Source organism: Plectrocnemia conspersa, unplaced genomic scaffold (assembly GCF_051122295.1).
Source record: "Plectrocnemia conspersa isolate PC_06_02 unplaced genomic scaffold, ASM5112229v1 ptg000014l, whole genome shotgun sequence".
NCBI lineage: Eukaryota > Metazoa > Arthropoda > Insecta > Trichoptera > Polycentropodidae > Plectrocnemia > Plectrocnemia conspersa.
In genome coordinates, this window is record NW_028277178.1 from 31,127,228 (window position 1) to 31,143,873 (window position 16,646).

Genomic DNA, 16,646 nt, shown 5'->3' on the forward strand with positions numbered 1-16,646 from the left:
AGGAGTCCAAAAATGTCTCTGTAATTTTCATGCACTTCTGTATGGCCTCTTCTATATGAGATTTTATTTTCCGCCCCTTTCGGTGGGACGGCCAATTACAAAAGAGTGGCCGTTTCGTAGTATTTTTTGGAACAGGTTGCCGTTGACCACTAGAACAGATTACGAACGGCCATTTTGGATAGCAATCTCGAATACACATGTTATTATTTTTAAAGGTAATTCGTAATAAATACTTTTAATCATTTCGATTTACGGATTTTACCTAATCCGCAAAAAGGTTTTCTCACGATGGTGTCCTATTTCAATAAGGAAGCCCCTTTTTTGTCTTAGACGTTTGAGACATGTATTTGTATATCGCACGCTGAAACCTTGGCTCATAGTTTAATAGCATAAATTTAAATTCTCACGCCTGTAAATTTGACTAAAAGCTTTTTGACCGTTCTTAAGCCTGCCAATTTAAATATTTTATTGCCTATTTTTTCATTTATTGTAATTTTTACTAAATAGCTAATCATCTAATATTTTTAAAATCTTATAACTTTTATTTATAATTAAACTTTATTGTACTTTTTTAAATTATAATTTAAGTATCTTATATTGGTTTTTGAACTTGATTTTTAAATTCACAATACATTGTATTAAGTACTCATATTTTTATTTTGTAAAACTTATATTTAATTTATATCATAAAAATTATATTGTTAATTTAAAAATCCTATTATAAAATTTCAGTCACATATATAAAATATTTAATTATTATTAGTAAAAAATGGATAATCATTGTTTTTCCTAATCTCTTAAAGTTCTTGATATAAATATCCAGTGCTGTTGATATTTAATTAAATACTAACTTGGTCCTCTTAAAAAGGATAAAAAAGTATATTTCTCTATTGTCAATTAGTATTTCATTTTTAATACCTACTACAATGCAATTACGATTATTGGGACTTTTCCTTGCAGCATACAAATTTAAATTTTTTCCCTCACTCTGACCGTTATTCAACGTTATGCTTTCGTGATTTATCGTACCATTACACATTGTGATATTGTTGAACAAACACGTCCGAGGTAATTGCCTTTGTTTCACAATCCAATGAACACACGCAGATAAATCAGATCGGCCAGCGCAAAGTGATTCTTGGCTTTGAACGATAATTTTCTCGTTCGCCCAGCACTGTGGAGGATGAGACAATATTTGTCTGCGGAACGAGGTGAACTATAACTCATCTACTTTATTGGTCGCAGTAAAATCTATCAATGGACACACAATGAGGAGCTTAAATCATCTACGGCACTTTAAAAATATCATTAGCGGAGAACCTTTGGTTGGGTTCGCCATCTACGGCTTATGCCTCGGGTTCGACTGCCGAATTTTAATAATCTGAAACGTGGAATTGTATATGGGAGGACAAAGCCTACACTGGATACTTTATGTCGGCCGTTGTGTGATTTACTGCGGTTCAGATCTGATTGAAAAATGTATTGATGTTTAAAATTAGTCTGCCAGAATCTATTAATGGGATAGTAGACGAAGAGTTTGGTCGAATGATATATTGTATATTGTACGAGATAGGTGAAAAAGCTGTAGGACGTAAGATGTTAGGAAAGGCGAATGACTATGGTGATTTTTATAGGTTCTGCGAGAAAGCACTCATTGTGAGACAAGATGAGTTCATCCTTGAAATTCATGTATCTCATTTGAAAACAAACTCTTTCTTGATTATTTTTATGTCAGTACTACAAAATTATTTTTAATAAATAGAATATTTTTTCAATACACTAACATTAATGTAGGTTTTTTAAAGTCATTTAAATGTACTATTTGATTAAAATCATACAATCATACCTAAAATCATACAATTTAAATGACGTAGATACTTACGTACAAATTGTAAAAACGAATGTTTGCTTAAAATATGATAAAAGTAATACAAATATTAGATAATAAATGCCTATAAATACGGCAAGCTAAAAATCAAACTATTTCTTGTATCTATTGCATGGCAAGATGTTTTTTCAAAGACATATTTTGTATGGGTTTTTTATTTTCGTTGCAATCTACCCACCTTTATCTTTGGCAAAGAGTAAGTATTTTAAATGTATATATCATTTATTATTTATATTTTTATTAATTTTGTGTATTTTTTTAGAACTTGTATTTTGTAAGTTTAATTATTTAGAAAAATTAAAATTAAGCGATGTCAATACACATCTTTGCTCTCACTTAATATATAACTACGTAGATGTGGATACAAATGGTTCAATTTTGATAGATTCCAAAGTACAAGGTATTTAGTCGTTTTTATTAAAAAAAAAAATTTAATTTATCTATGAATAAAATACTTTAAATTTTGTATATCAGAAGACTTTAATACATTGAATGCCCTGAAAGATAATAATAAAGATTTAAAGACATTGCTTTGTGTTGGTAAAAGTAATTCTTCATTAACATTATATAGGGTAAAGTTGGAAATATAGTATATTTAAGCAATGAACTAATAATATATTTAATATTTTTACTACTTTATGTTAATTTTTCAGATCTCGCGAAGCAAGGAGTCAAGAAAGAGTTTCGCTAAAAATATTGTAGATGTTGCTATTCAGAATAGTTTTGACGGCGTATTTTTGTTTTGGTTGGATAAATTTCGAGTCTCACCCTCACAAGAAGGATTACCTATACTCCTGTTGGAAGAACTCCGCAATGAAACAGAAAAAAATAATTTAATTCTGTCTTCCAATGTATTCCTTGTTACCGACATATTTGTATCTTTTGACATTCCAAAACTTGTCAGGTGACTATTAATTTTACATTATTATTTATTAAAAAATTATCTTTACTTTATTTTTTCAGTCTGGTGGATTTCGTAATTTTATTTTATATTCCTGATAATCCAAAATTTATAACAACGCCTAAATTACGATTAGTTAATATATATCAAAGTATTACTAAATTAATTTTAAAGGGTGCCCCTGTAGAAAAAATCGTGTCATTTATCATTGACTTCCGTGTACTAAAATATATACTTAGAAGCAGTTCCGAACATCACTTGGGTGCTTCTACAAACGGATTTAATATAGATATCGCTTACTCTAATGTAAGCAGTTTTTTTATGTAATTATATTTTAAAATATTAAATAAAATTATATGTTTATTTACAGTTGTGCCCTGAAAAGCTAACTAATTTTGAAATGAAATGGGACCAATATGAATCTATAACTTATTTGTTCAATGAACTTGAGTGGTTATCATATGAAAACAAGAAATCAATTGAAATAAAGTTAGAAATAATATTGTTGTTCAATCTTGCAGGAGTTGTAGTCTCACTTGAAGACGACGATTACGATGATAAATGCGATCAAGGAAAGTTTCCATTAATTAACCACATGAATAATATTTTGCAGAAATTCGATGATAAATATACTAAAAATACAATTAGTAACGAAATGATGCCGGAATCTGACACAATGTGCAAATTCAGTGGATATTTAAAAGATTCGAGTGACGACCACAAATATTATTATTGTATTGAAAATGACAACGGCAAAGCATATATAGCTCATGAATTTGACTGTCCTAGCGGATGGCTGATGGACAAGAGACTTCTTGTATGCAATTATATGTATATATATGGCAAACATGATTAGTCGTAATTTATAGTATTATTTTAAAACTTATTATAAATAAATAACAAATAATGTGTTATATTGTTTATTAAATATTATGATTTTTTGCATCCCGTGTAGTTTGTGTTATACATTTTAGCAAGTATATTTTTATTAACATAAATAACTTACAGACTTATTTATTTTATATTTTATTAATTTATTTAGCTTATATAGCTAATTCATATCCTTACATTTATATATTATTAATGGATCAGCTGTCAGATTTTCACTATCGTGAGGTACCGCAGCTAGCGAGTGTGTAATACGGGACCGCTAATTTTATTTTGCTTCGTTCTGATAATGTATTTTTAATATTTTATTGTCAATATTAGATATTAAAACTATTCTCGAGATATTAATAATATGGTGAATAATAAATAAGATAAAAGGCATTTTTACATAATTATTTTTTTTTTGCTCGACTATAAGGAGCGGGTGGGAACATATGGAGGACCTTTACTCCAGGTCTTGCAATAGCTGTAATTAGGTGTTGCACATATAGGAAATTCTTGCAGAGTCTGATTATGTATATTCCCTTGAAAAAGTGCGATGCGACTCTAAAGAAGCATATTCCAACAAACGTTGTATTAATTTTGTTAAAAATTTGTGATTAATAAATATAATTGGCTTCAAATTCTATCACCTTTTTTTAAAACTCAGGGTTGCTATTCGCCACATTATTTTCATCGCATATCTCTTCGAGATGATCTTCGCGCAGATTTCTGTATATCTCATTATGACCCTTTATCCAATAAGATCGTCGAGGTTAACAGCGCCCCAAGAACACCGATCGTTGCTGCTTGATGATTTATCGTTTCTATTCGGACATAAATAATACAGTTTAATAACGCTCTTTCTTAGTACAAATAAGGTGTGAGATTTAGCGTAATAGATTGTGGATCGCGTTGATTATATTGTTATTAGGAGCATTTGTGGCACGGCACCGGCCTAGATGGTGATCTCGACCGTGAGATACCATCGGCAAAGGTGGAGACACTACCCAATAAGGATAGACCGGTGGGCGAATGGACCAACGTAAATTATGGACGCGTTATAATTTCCTAGCTCTCGTTCTATAAAGAGTGACTCGTCCAACTTTAATGGAGGTTATCGGTGGATATCATCTGCGTTGAACTGATATTAAATTCATATTTGTAGTTCTACATCAATTCATGTGAAAGTATATCAAAATACTTAGTAAATAATCGGATAGGCTATGACTAATATAACTATATTCTGTGGCTTCATACAATATCAACTAACTATTGAAAATCATTGTTTTCCTACGATTTTTAAATATTATTAATAACTTAAAACAAAAACTAATTTATAAATAATGTTTGCCTTGTTGTTAAGAGGTTAAGACCAAATGCTAAGCATGAAGTTTAATGCCACAAAGGAGGTTATCGCCTCTGAATGAGTATGTGGTCAGAATCGGCGCTAATAAATCTCTAAAAAGCCGATTATTTGTCTTAAACTATGAAGTTCTATTTATTATTTTTTAATAGAAAAATTGTAAAACATTTATTATGCTTAAAAATAATTTTTATATCAAAATCATAATTACCATCTCAAAACACATCAATATTACGTTTTATTTTTGTAAAATAAACATGTTGTATTAAAAGATAAGCTTTTGAGTTATTTTGTTGCATCAAATCAAGGCGTAAAAACAAGCGCGTGGTCGGAAATGACAAACAATTTTTCTGACTGTCTAGTTAATGCTTAAATGCTTCTCTTGATACTACACATATTATATGTATATGTTTTATTATTATTATCAAAAAAAAATATAATAAATAAAGACTATTTTTTAAAATATGTTAGTTGGCTGATATACATATTAATGAATCATATAATCTAAAAAGTTTTGTTTATCAAAAACTCTTTTCTCTGAAAATCTTGTAGCGTGCTAGTAAAAAAATATCGTCACGAAGAAACGCCCACAATATAAAAAAAATTGATTAATACAACACTGGGTTGCAGTTGATAATTGTTCATATTAATAATAACGTAAAAGTTTAATTTTAATACTGGCGATGCCTTTTTATTGATGGTGATTATTCTCAAAATAGTTTTAGTTTCGAAATACTTCTTCCATTTGTCAGACGTTAGTGATATTAATGGATTTGAGCCACGCCCCAGTCAGTGGATATTAAATCATCACTTATGAAGGATTAAGCACTTTGCAAAAAAATTGAACCCACGGGCTTTACGCCAGGGCTTTGCCCTTGACACATCTAAAAAAAATCTGCTTAAAAGATAATTAATTAAATATATTCTCAAGCTTAGCTAGTCTGTATTTTACCTCAAAAAGTGTTGCTCACAGTATTAATTTTGCAGTAAATAAATTGTTAATGTAAAGTTAGTAATTAAATATTATAAAAATATTTATATTAGTTTTTTGTTTTTATTGATTTTGTATATGTTATATTGCTAACATTATATGAACATACATGCGAATGTTTTTTATCGTGTTCTACTATAAATCTCATGAATGTAAATGATTATTTTCATGAAAAAAAGTTTTCTGTTGTTCTTATATCGGCAATATATTCTTTACTTAGATTTATACTTAAGCAATAATTTGGCTATTAAAAGATTTAAAGATTTAAGGTCTTAAAAGGTGACTCACCTAAATAAATAATTAATAATATAACTTGTTTGCAAACGTTGCAAACGTCTTAATAGCTTTCAAATTTATTTTAATAACCGAGATTTCATAAAGCGGTATATATTTTAATACTTTAAATTGAATTTTTTTATCTATAACATCAATAAAAATTGTATTAAAAAGCAAGATATATTTATTAACAAATAACTAGCATAAATTATAATTGTTATTAATTGGTATTATTCATTAAATTTATTCTTGTCCATAGTTAATCACTTCGCGGACAATATACTCATTCACTTATAATGGTTATAATGGATATAAAAACGAAACCTATTTAGCTTTATGGTAATAATGTTATTACATTTATTTTACAATATTTTTAAATGCATCCAAAGAAGCATTAGTGACAGACAGTTGCAAAAAAGTGCATCAAGCAAATAGGCGAGTTACATTAAGGATGCGTTTTGCGCTGCAAATGCATTAAGGCAATGTTTTTTGCTCTGCTGTGGAGCAAATTACATTACGATATTGATAAAAGCGTCGAAGTCACTCAGGTTGACTAGCATTCCATATAATTTAAGCCAGAAGAGGTCTGATTATAAACGAAGTGCACTCCGATTACGATTTAACTTGTAATGTAGATTAGATTATGGTATATGTAAAGACTATCTATAATACATACTTATATATTCATGATAATAAAGTTTTACTCACTCATACTAACAAATATGAAACAACTTTTTTTACAATGGTATACATGTATATGTATGAATTAATAATAATTTGCATTTGGTTATTAATTAATTTGTAATCTTCTTCCAAGACTCGACCTATTCATGCAAACGTATTATTAATCACTGACAGACTCATCTCTACCTCTTATTTTATTCTAAGGCTCTAGACATTAATAGAGCATTAGCAATTAGCGATGTGTATCAGATCATTTGCAGAAGCTGTTTTTTGCCAATCAGTAGTATGCAGATGGCGCTCAGCGAGCTACTATATTAGTTGGGAATAAAAAAAAAGCGATGAAAGATTGCTCGATTGATTTTAGATGAAATTTATGATTAAAGTAAATGAAAAGTATGTACATATATGTATATGTTTTTAAACAAAAATTTATTTCTATTATAAGGGGTACATCAATTAAATAAATTAATTAATTTTTTAAAAAGAGACTGCTTTATGTAGTATCTTGATATGTATTTACTATGTAGTGTTAACTCCTAGAGCAACTCTATAGCCATACTCATAATTTAAGTTTAGTTTTATATTCACTTTAGGTAGAAATTGTATGTAAGAATCAATAAAAAATTCTTAAGACATTGCTGGATATTTTTAAAGGATATATATTGTAGCCTAGAATCAAAATTTTATGTTTTTTTATATATTTTTTTTATGTCAGGGAAATTAAAGGATATTAACGATACTTTGCTAGCAATATTTATTAAATTAGAAGAGCATTTAAATATTGGTTCAAAATATAAGCCTAAGAAATATAAATTTTGATGGTCTAGGTTTGTACTTTATCGTCTGTGTAAGTTCCACTGATACAAGTTAAGAAATAATTCATTGTATATTGTATTTCATCACCGTTCTTTATATGCAATATGTTATCAGATATTTGAAGGTAAGATAAACAAAACACCTGCCTACCTTCCCTTTAATTATATTTGATCGGTATTGGAATCCCAGTCATATTTTATATTATTTAGCTGCAAACTTTAGTCAGAGCTTGAGAACGGTCGGAATAGCGGAGTCCGTAAGGTCTAGATTGGTAATCTAGAGGCCGCGGGTTCGATTCACGGTAGCAGATTATTTTGCACTTTTATTAAAAACGGAGCCTTCATGCAAAGTGACATCAAATAGTTATTATTAACAATTACGTGCCGAGCTATAAAAAATGAGCAAATCTAGATAAATTTAATTATTTATATGAATTTTTTCAAAAATAAAGCAGCAAAAACTGTTAATTAAAAAACGTTACATATATCAAAACCCAAAAGAAATCATAATTTTTACACTTTTTTTAACATTATATATACAATTAAATACATTCACTATTAGTCAAAACTGTTAGCATCATCAAACGGCTGTGTCGCTTGAACCAGTATTTTTTTTTTATTTGTCATGACTAAACAGCTTTCCTCAGCCATTTTTAAGATATCGTTTAAAATGATAATGTAAAATTCGCGAGAAAATTCTTGGGCAGACCCATGAAATGTGTTAATGCTTCAAAATAGAAACGGCGCAGATAGCCACTTCGGAGATCGGTAACCAAATGTAGAATAACAATAGTATTATGCGCAGAGTAGAAAGTGTAATCTAGCTATCGCGCGTCCTTTCGAAACAAGGAGTAGTTTTATAGGTGGTACTTATAGGCGATAACCGATAACAATTATTAATGTATTTGTTTAGTCACAAGATCACTTTTATATTTTCGTGTGAAATACTGTGTGTGGCTTTACTTAGAGATGAGTAAATTCCTTTTTTTGTTTCTTTAAAATCATCGTTAGAACGATCTTTAAATTCTAATTAATTGTGCAGGTGGTTGAAACCCTTACAGCATAAATCTAGAAATTAAATTGCCATACCATATATGTATGTAAAATATTTTAATTTTAAAATCGACTAATTTATATGCGAATCTGTGACGAAAGTCACATTGTTCAAGCACCGATTACATATAAATGTTATGTGGGCAATTTTGAAAATTGCGATCATTCATGAAATATATTATTAATTCTGCGTACAGCAAGTGTCTTTCCAATTCAGTGCAGAAGACGACAAAAATTAATATGACCCCAAAAAGCTCAAGATGGTGTAAAAATGCAAATATTTGACGGTGATACGTTACCAGGTGGGCTTCAATTAAGTTCAATGACGGAGCCCGAATATTATGGATCATAAAACCAGAACATAATTAAATCGTTATTAAGTTAAAACCAAAGCTGGCCAAATCAACAGCCTAATTGTATACGTTTGTAATAATAAATGTGTTAAAAAATACAACCGAGATGCGGTTAGTCAGCTACGCTTTAAACCGCCATAAAATTTCAGTTAATAATATAAAACATTGCGTTAAAACGCGTGTTATTAACGTTAATAATCTACATTTATTAAATTTACAGACGCGAACGTACACATTATGTGACATTTAATAACATACATACCGTACACCTTTATAGTTGAATAATAATACTTTTTCTTCATATTGGTCAATATAAAAATATCATATTTCGATATAAAAAATCAATGATGTAATAAATTGATCAAAGTATTTTTTACAACTGGAATGATAAAATGAAACGTTATATCTTTGTCAAAATGTTTTCAAGCGAAACTGTATTTATTTGGCGTTTTTAAAAACTGGTTTTGATTTATTGACAAAAATATTTCAAGAATACTAAAAAGCTCTCCAAAGTAATATATTATATGTATATGAAAATGTGTACTAATTGTGGTAAATATTTATAAATTTAGAATAAAAAGAAATCAGTTTAACATATTTAAGCTGAATATTTTTTGAGACTTTAAAGCGTTTATTAAAAAGCTTAAAAAATTGTATGCCTTTAAAGCACGATCTGATTTTAATTTAAGCCTTTAATGGTATCAAATTATTTAAAATATTATTTTGCATCGTGAATTTTTTAAAATATTTAAAACTGTACAAGCTCCTTTGAAATATTATTTGTGTTTGTATGATTTTTTAATATTAAAAAAATAAACGATGCGAAATAATACTTTACAAGATAAAATAAGAATATTTGGAAATAAGTTTTAAACATAAAAACCCGTTTGAATTATTTACTAAACATGATTTAAAGAATTTAAAATTATTTAATACATACCATTAAAAAAATTTTTTGAGATAATAAAAGAATATATTTAATTTAAAAAATCAATGTTTTTAATTAAATTCATTTTTTACAAACATTTTTGAGATGAACGTAAAGTAATAATAGAGGGCGGGCGATTTTCCAACGTTTTGTTTTGTTCAACGAATGAATACTACGAATTTCAGTCATAGTAGACACCGATAAACATTCCTTTTTGAATTTTGTGGTGGCATTAAAACGCCGATAAACATTCCATTTTGGATTTCGTAATCATCACTCGAATATATTGAGAAAAAAATGACTACCTGTATTGCTCAAGTATACAAATGGTTATTCTTGTGTCTCATTACTTATACATAGATGTTGATTGTGTTTTATAAATAACAATAAATAAATATATGAATCAATTTGTAGTGACTAACATATAATATGTCCACAGGTCAATAAATAAACAAACTTTCACAATTTTACAAATTAGGGAGCTACAATATCCAAGTGTATATAACTAAATTTAGGCTCAATAATTACACCCTCATTTATCATCATTATTAAAATAAAATTTATTCAATAATAACGTTTAAAAAGAATTACATTTATACTTTATCATTATATTATCAAGTACACGGTTTACTTATCATACATTCACAAATAAATATATTATACAAGAAATGGTAATACCGCACTAACTATAATGTTTCGTTTATCATTTTAGCTCTCAAAATGACAATGTATATTTTTTTCCAATTTTATTTTAAAATTATACAACATATCTTTCTTTATTTATACTTTTACAATCTTATGAGTTTTTCGCATACTATATATTTTCACGTCTTTATTTTATTTATTAATTTGATCTTAATTAATTTTTTTCAATATAATTAAATATCATAAATATATTATATTATATTTCGTAAATAAAATAAACAAATATTGATAAGCCGATAAATTGTCAAACTCAGTAAAAGTTAAAATATATTTGCATAGTTAGTGTATGACATATTTGATTTTTTATAATAGATAACAACAATTATCGTATTTATACATATAAAAAAAAATATATAAAAAAAACTGATAACCAGTAAATAGTGTTTGCATTATATATAAATAGCATCAGAAATTTTAAAAAAGATAATTGTGTTATTTATGATAGTCCTGGTCTAAAGCTAAATTGGCAATCTGAAAGGTAATCTTAAAGGCTTTATTGAAAATGTTATAGTTTATGCTTATTGAATTTTAATCTGCTAGAAATAAGATCAACTCGGTTACAATATCTGTGCAATGTAGTTCAATGCTAACACTTTTATAATAAAATTAAGCTCTAAAACAGCGATTTCATTATTTATTTTGAGCTTATTTTTAATATTTTCAAATAAATATATAAATTCAATTAGGAGAAAGTAATATGATTAATGACTTTCGTGTAAAACAATGTCTTATGTGCACCAAAGTTTTGGTTAGAGATAGTATAAAACCATGTAAATTAAAAACAGCACATTAGTAAACTAGTTTAAGAAAAAAATAGTTTCTCTCCTATCAAATGTATTGCTCATCGTACCAATTATTTTTATTAAATAAACACGCAATAAAAAAATTGTCTTGCCTGCAGCTATTAGTTTAGATAAAATAATATTTTTCTAATCATTTGCAAAAGTTTCTCAACTGCCCTCTTCAAAATTCGCAATATAACAAGATAAAACAACTAAATTAGCTAAAGATGCTTTATTAATTGCATATGTTCCATATGTCTTAAAAAATAAAATGCAAGAACATGAAAAATGTATTTCACTTTGTAACTTAATTTCTAGAAAAGCAACGTCTAATTATGTTTTTAATATATTTGACTTATTTTTATGAGAACGATATAAAGTGAAATAACTGCATAGGATTCATATGCAATATCAGTATTAAGGATTGCAATACTCTTGTCTTATAAAATGTCTTATTTTACTTATTAAACATAAAAATTGATTGAAAAAATCAGAAGGAAGCAAAAATAATATTTAAAACCAAAAAAGTTGGGGGTCCGGTATACGCACACTTTCTAGCTTCGGTACCTCACGACAGTGAAGAACCGACAGCTAGTTTAAAAAAAATTGAATGACGTAGATACTTACGTACAACATGTAAATAGCGCAAGTTTGCTTAAATATATGATAAAACTAATACAAACATGAGATAATAAATGCATATAAATACAGAAAGCTGAAAATGAATTTTATTCTGGTATTAATCGCATGACAAGATGTCATTTCAAAGACATATTTTATATGGGTTATTATTTGTCGTTGCAAATTATACTTCTTCATTCTTTGCTAAAAGTAAGTATTATAAATAAATATATTAATTATTGTTTATGTTTTTACTAATCTTTTGTATATTAAACATTTTAGAACTTATATTTTGTGATTTCACTTATTTTAAAAATTTAAAAGCAGGCGATATCAATACACATCTTTGCTCCTACTTATTATATAGACACGTGGATGTTGATGCAAAAGGGTCAATTTTGATAGGTACCAAAGTGAAAGGTATTTAGTCGCTTTTATTTTAAAATATATTTAAACGTGTGTGTCTAAAATATATTATAAATTTTGAATATCAGAAGACTTTAATACTTTGAATGCACTAAGAGATAGTAATAAAGATTTAAAGACATTGCTTAGTGTTGGTGGATATTCTTCTTCATCAACATTTTATAAGGTAAAGTTAAGAAAGGTGTATATTTAGATTATGAATTATTATTGTATTTAATTTTATTTTAAATTTTTAATACTCTTTGGTATTTTTTAAGATCTCGCAAAACAATGAATCAAGAAAGAATTTTGCTAAAAATATAGTAGACGTTGCTATTAAAAATCGTTTTGATGGCGTTGATTTATTATGGCTAAATAATATTAAAGCATATATTAATTTTCCCACCATAAAAAGAGAATTTCCCATATTGCTATTAAAAGAACTGCGCCGCGAAACAATTAAAAATAATTTAACATTGTCGTCATATGTACTCACTGTCAACAACATATTTGTATCTTTTGATATTCCAGAAGTTGTCAGGTGACTATTGATTTTACGATATTATTTAATAAAAAAATAATCCTTATTTTTTTTTTTAGACTAGTGGATTTTATTTTTTTATTTATACATCATGGTATTGAAAAACATAATACTGCGCCAAGATTTCGATTAGTAAATATATATCAAAGTATAACTAAATTAATTTTAATGGGAACTCCTGCAGAAAAAATAGTGACAATTATCACTGATTTCCGTGTTCACAAATACATACTTAAAAACCGTTTCGAACATCGCTTGGGTGCTTCTACAAACGGAATATTGGAAAATATCGATTACTCAAAAGTAAACAGTTTTTGTATGTTATGTTAATATTCGAAAATAATAATAATTATTATATATTTATTTACAGTTGTGTCCTGAAAATATCACTACTTTTGAAAAGAAATGGGACCAAGATGAATCTATAACTTATTCATTTAATGAACTTGAGTGGTTATCATATGAAAACAAGAAATCAATTGAAATAAAGTTAGAAATTGTATTGTTGTTAAATATTGCGGGAGTTATAGTGGAGCTTGAACACGACGATTATGATAATAAATGTAATCAAGGAAAGTTTCCATTAATTACCCACGTGAATAATATTATGCATAAATTCGATGATAAATATTCCTTTATACATAGTAAAAATAAAATTAATAACGAAATGATGCCGGAATCAGACCAAATGTGCAAATCCAGTGGATATATAAAAAATTCGATTGACGATCACAAATATTATTATTGTATGGAAAATGCTAATGGAACATATCTAGCTCAACAAATTGACTGTCCTAACGGATGGTTGATGGACAACAGACTTCTTGTATGCAATCATATGTATATATATGGCAAACATGATTAGTCTTAATTTATATTATTATTTTATAATGTATTTATTGTTTATTTAATATTATGATCTTTTTGCATGCTATGTAGTTTGTGTTATTATTTATTGCTATTTTTTAATAACGGAAAAAACATATAAGTACGATAAGAATAGACTTAAATATCACTACATTAATATTAGACTTGCTGTCGGTCGTTCACTATCGTGAAGTACCGCAGCTAGTGAATGTGTAAATACCAGACCCTTATCTTTTTGGATTTAAAATTTTATTTTTGCTTCGTTCTGATTATTTAAAACATATTTTAATGTTGATAATAAATACTTAAACTATTTTCTTGCCTTTCTCTGTATGGTATATTGTAAATTAGATAGAAGGCATACATATGTATTCTGTATTTTATTTATTTATTTGTTATAACTTGTAAAGAATACGGTCTAGATACAAATATTCCAATTACGAACCATGAATTCGGTGTATCGTGAGGTAGAAACACACAAATGGTATTATTAGTATCTGGTATGTATTTAATTAATTAATTATTATTTATTAACAGAATACGTCAAATCAGGAGACAATTCATAACAAGTAAACTAGTTATTAGATAATTAAATATTTTTAAAAATGATTAGTTTAAAAATTAAAGAGTGACCCGTTATTAAAATAAGGGTAAATTTCTGTTATTTAATTTATTCTAAAATTTGTTCATATGTTTTATTTGTTTATATAAAATTATATTTTTTAAGTAAGCTCGTTGCTGAGAGTTATTCACAGGGTGCTTACTGTTCTGACTAACACTTGCTCGCTGCCGTTCGTTCGCACCTAACCTGTTAAATGTAGCAAACATTTGCTACATAAATACGCTTTAAAATTTATATAAGTTAGCTGTAAGCAAGCATCAGCAGGTGAGCGTTGGTCAGAACAGTGATGTATATAAATAAATAAAATATATAAGAAAATGCATAAATATTTTAATAAAATAAGTTTGCCCTCCGATAGCAAAAAAGTGCCAGAATATAAATTTGCTATCAAATAAAATAATCAGTAATTAAAACAAAATGAGCAGAATTCAATTTAAATTGATCGAATATTTGATATATAATGAATGATTAATACAGTAAATATTTGGTTTTTAAATAATTGACAGGTGCGAAACGTCCATTTGCTGTTAAAACCCAAACCTAACCTAAGCAACACTGTACGTAAAACTACATAATATTGTGTATTTAATGAATTAACTAATTTCGTTGAATTAAAATATTGAAACAATAGCTTTTAATTCATTAAAAAAAAGATTTATATATTTAAAACCATATTTTCTCACTAAAATTGTGTTATTGTTAAGTTATTGATATTACTTGAATTCATAGCTGATTGGTGTAGATACTTAAGTACAAATTGTATACAACGTAAGTTTGCTTAAAAATATGATTAAACTAATACAAATATGAGATAAAAGGTACCTATAAATACAGAAAGCGAAAAAAAAATTATTCTAGTATAAGTCAAATGACAAGATGTCTTTTCAAAGACATATTTTATATGGGTTAATTTTTGTTGTTACAATCTACACTCGTTCATCCACGACGAAAAGTAAGTATTGTAAATAAATATATTATATAAAATTTATATTTTCACTATTTTTTTGTATATTTAACGTTTTAGATTTTGTGATTTCTATTATTTTGGAGACTTGAAAGCAAGTGATATCAATACACATCTTTGTTCTCACTTAATATATAAATACGTATTTGTGCACACAAATGCTTCAATTTTGAGATTTTCCAAAATGCTAGGTATTTAGTCGATCTTATTTAAAAATATATTTAAATATGTACTTATTTATAAAATATTATAATTTTTTTATATCAGAAGATTTTAATACACTGAATGCACAGAAAGATGAGAATAAAGATTTAAAGAAATTGCTTACTGTTACTGATTTATATACTTCAGGTGCATTAAATACGGTAATGGTATAAAAAGAGTAATTAAACAATGAATTATTAATATCTATTATTTTATTTCAAATTTTAACTACTTTTTAATACTTTTTAAGATATCACAAAGCAATGAGTTAAGAAGGAACTTTGCTAAGAATATAGTAGATTTTTGTTTTAAGAATCGTTTTGACGGCGTTAATTTATTGTGGGTTGATACTTTTATAGACTATGGTAGTTTATCTAACGTACATAAAAATTTTGTCATATTGCTGTATAAAGAACCTCGCCGTGAAACAGATAAAAATAATTTAATATTTTCATCCAGTTTACTTCTTAGTAACAATATATTTTTGTCTTTTGACATTTCAGAAGTTTCCAGGTGACTATTGATTTTACAATATTACAAATAATCTTTATTATTTTTTTCAGAATAGTAGATTTTATTTTTTTAATATTAACTTCTACAACAAAAGAACATGTAACTTTGCCTAAATTTAGTTTAGTAAATATATATCAAGGTATTACTAAATTCATTTTAATGGGTGCCCCCGCAGAAAAAATTGTGGCATATATCACTGACTTTAATATTCACAAATACATACTTAAAAGCAGTAATGAACATCACTTCGGTGCTTCCACAAAAGGATTATCAGAAAATACCGCTTATTCGAATGTACAC

General features: G+C 27.2%; 2 protein-coding genes across 2 annotated transcripts; both read left to right on the forward strand.

Annotated features, from left to right (window-relative positions):
• Window positions 1-2,008: 2,008 nt before the first annotated feature.
• On the forward strand, window positions 2,009-3,761 carry LOC148226785 (acidic mammalian chitinase-like). The gene is made up of 6 exons (XM_088204324.1): window positions 2,009-2,084; window positions 2,151-2,288; window positions 2,363-2,460; window positions 2,542-2,792; window positions 2,852-3,095; window positions 3,160-3,761. The coding sequence occupies exons 1-6, from the start codon at window positions 2,009-2,011 to the stop codon at window positions 3,643-3,645; spliced, it is 1,293 nt and encodes a 430-aa protein (XP_088060450.1). The 3' UTR covers window positions 3,646-3,761.
• Window positions 3,762-12,359: 8,598 nt separating this feature from the next.
• On the forward strand, window positions 12,360-14,094 carry LOC148226786 (acidic mammalian chitinase-like). Its single transcript, XM_088204406.1, has 6 exons — window positions 12,360-12,440; window positions 12,513-12,650; window positions 12,725-12,822; window positions 12,914-13,176; window positions 13,236-13,479; window positions 13,547-14,094. The coding sequence occupies exons 1-6, from the start codon at window positions 12,365-12,367 to the stop codon at window positions 14,039-14,041; spliced, it is 1,314 nt and encodes a 437-aa protein (XP_088060532.1). The 5' UTR covers window positions 12,360-12,364; the 3' UTR covers window positions 14,042-14,094.
• Window positions 14,095-16,646: the final 2,552 nt, after the last annotated feature.

Excerpts from the sequence above, each read along its gene's own strand:
- LOC148226785 (XM_088204324.1), top strand. The coding sequence starts at position 2,009 with ATGTTTTTTCAAAGACATATTTTGTATGGGTTTTTTATTTTCGTTGCA. Across the intron at positions 2,085-2,150 it reads ACCTTTATCTTTGGCAAAGA|AACTTGTATTTTGTAAGTTT; the intron begins GTAAGTATTTTA and ends GTATTTTTTTAG. Across the intron at positions 2,289-2,362 it reads GATAGATTCCAAAGTACAAG|AAGACTTTAATACATTGAAT; the intron begins GTATTTAGTCGT and ends TTTGTATATCAG.
- LOC148226786 (XM_088204406.1), top strand. The coding sequence starts at position 12,365 with ATGTCATTTCAAAGACATATTTTATATGGGTTATTATTTGTCGTTGCA. Across the intron at positions 12,823-12,913 it reads CTTCATCAACATTTTATAAG|ATCTCGCAAAACAATGAATC; the intron begins GTAAAGTTAAGA and ends GTATTTTTTAAG. Across the intron at positions 13,177-13,235 it reads GATATTCCAGAAGTTGTCAG|ACTAGTGGATTTTATTTTTT; the intron begins GTGACTATTGAT and ends TTTTTTTTTTAG.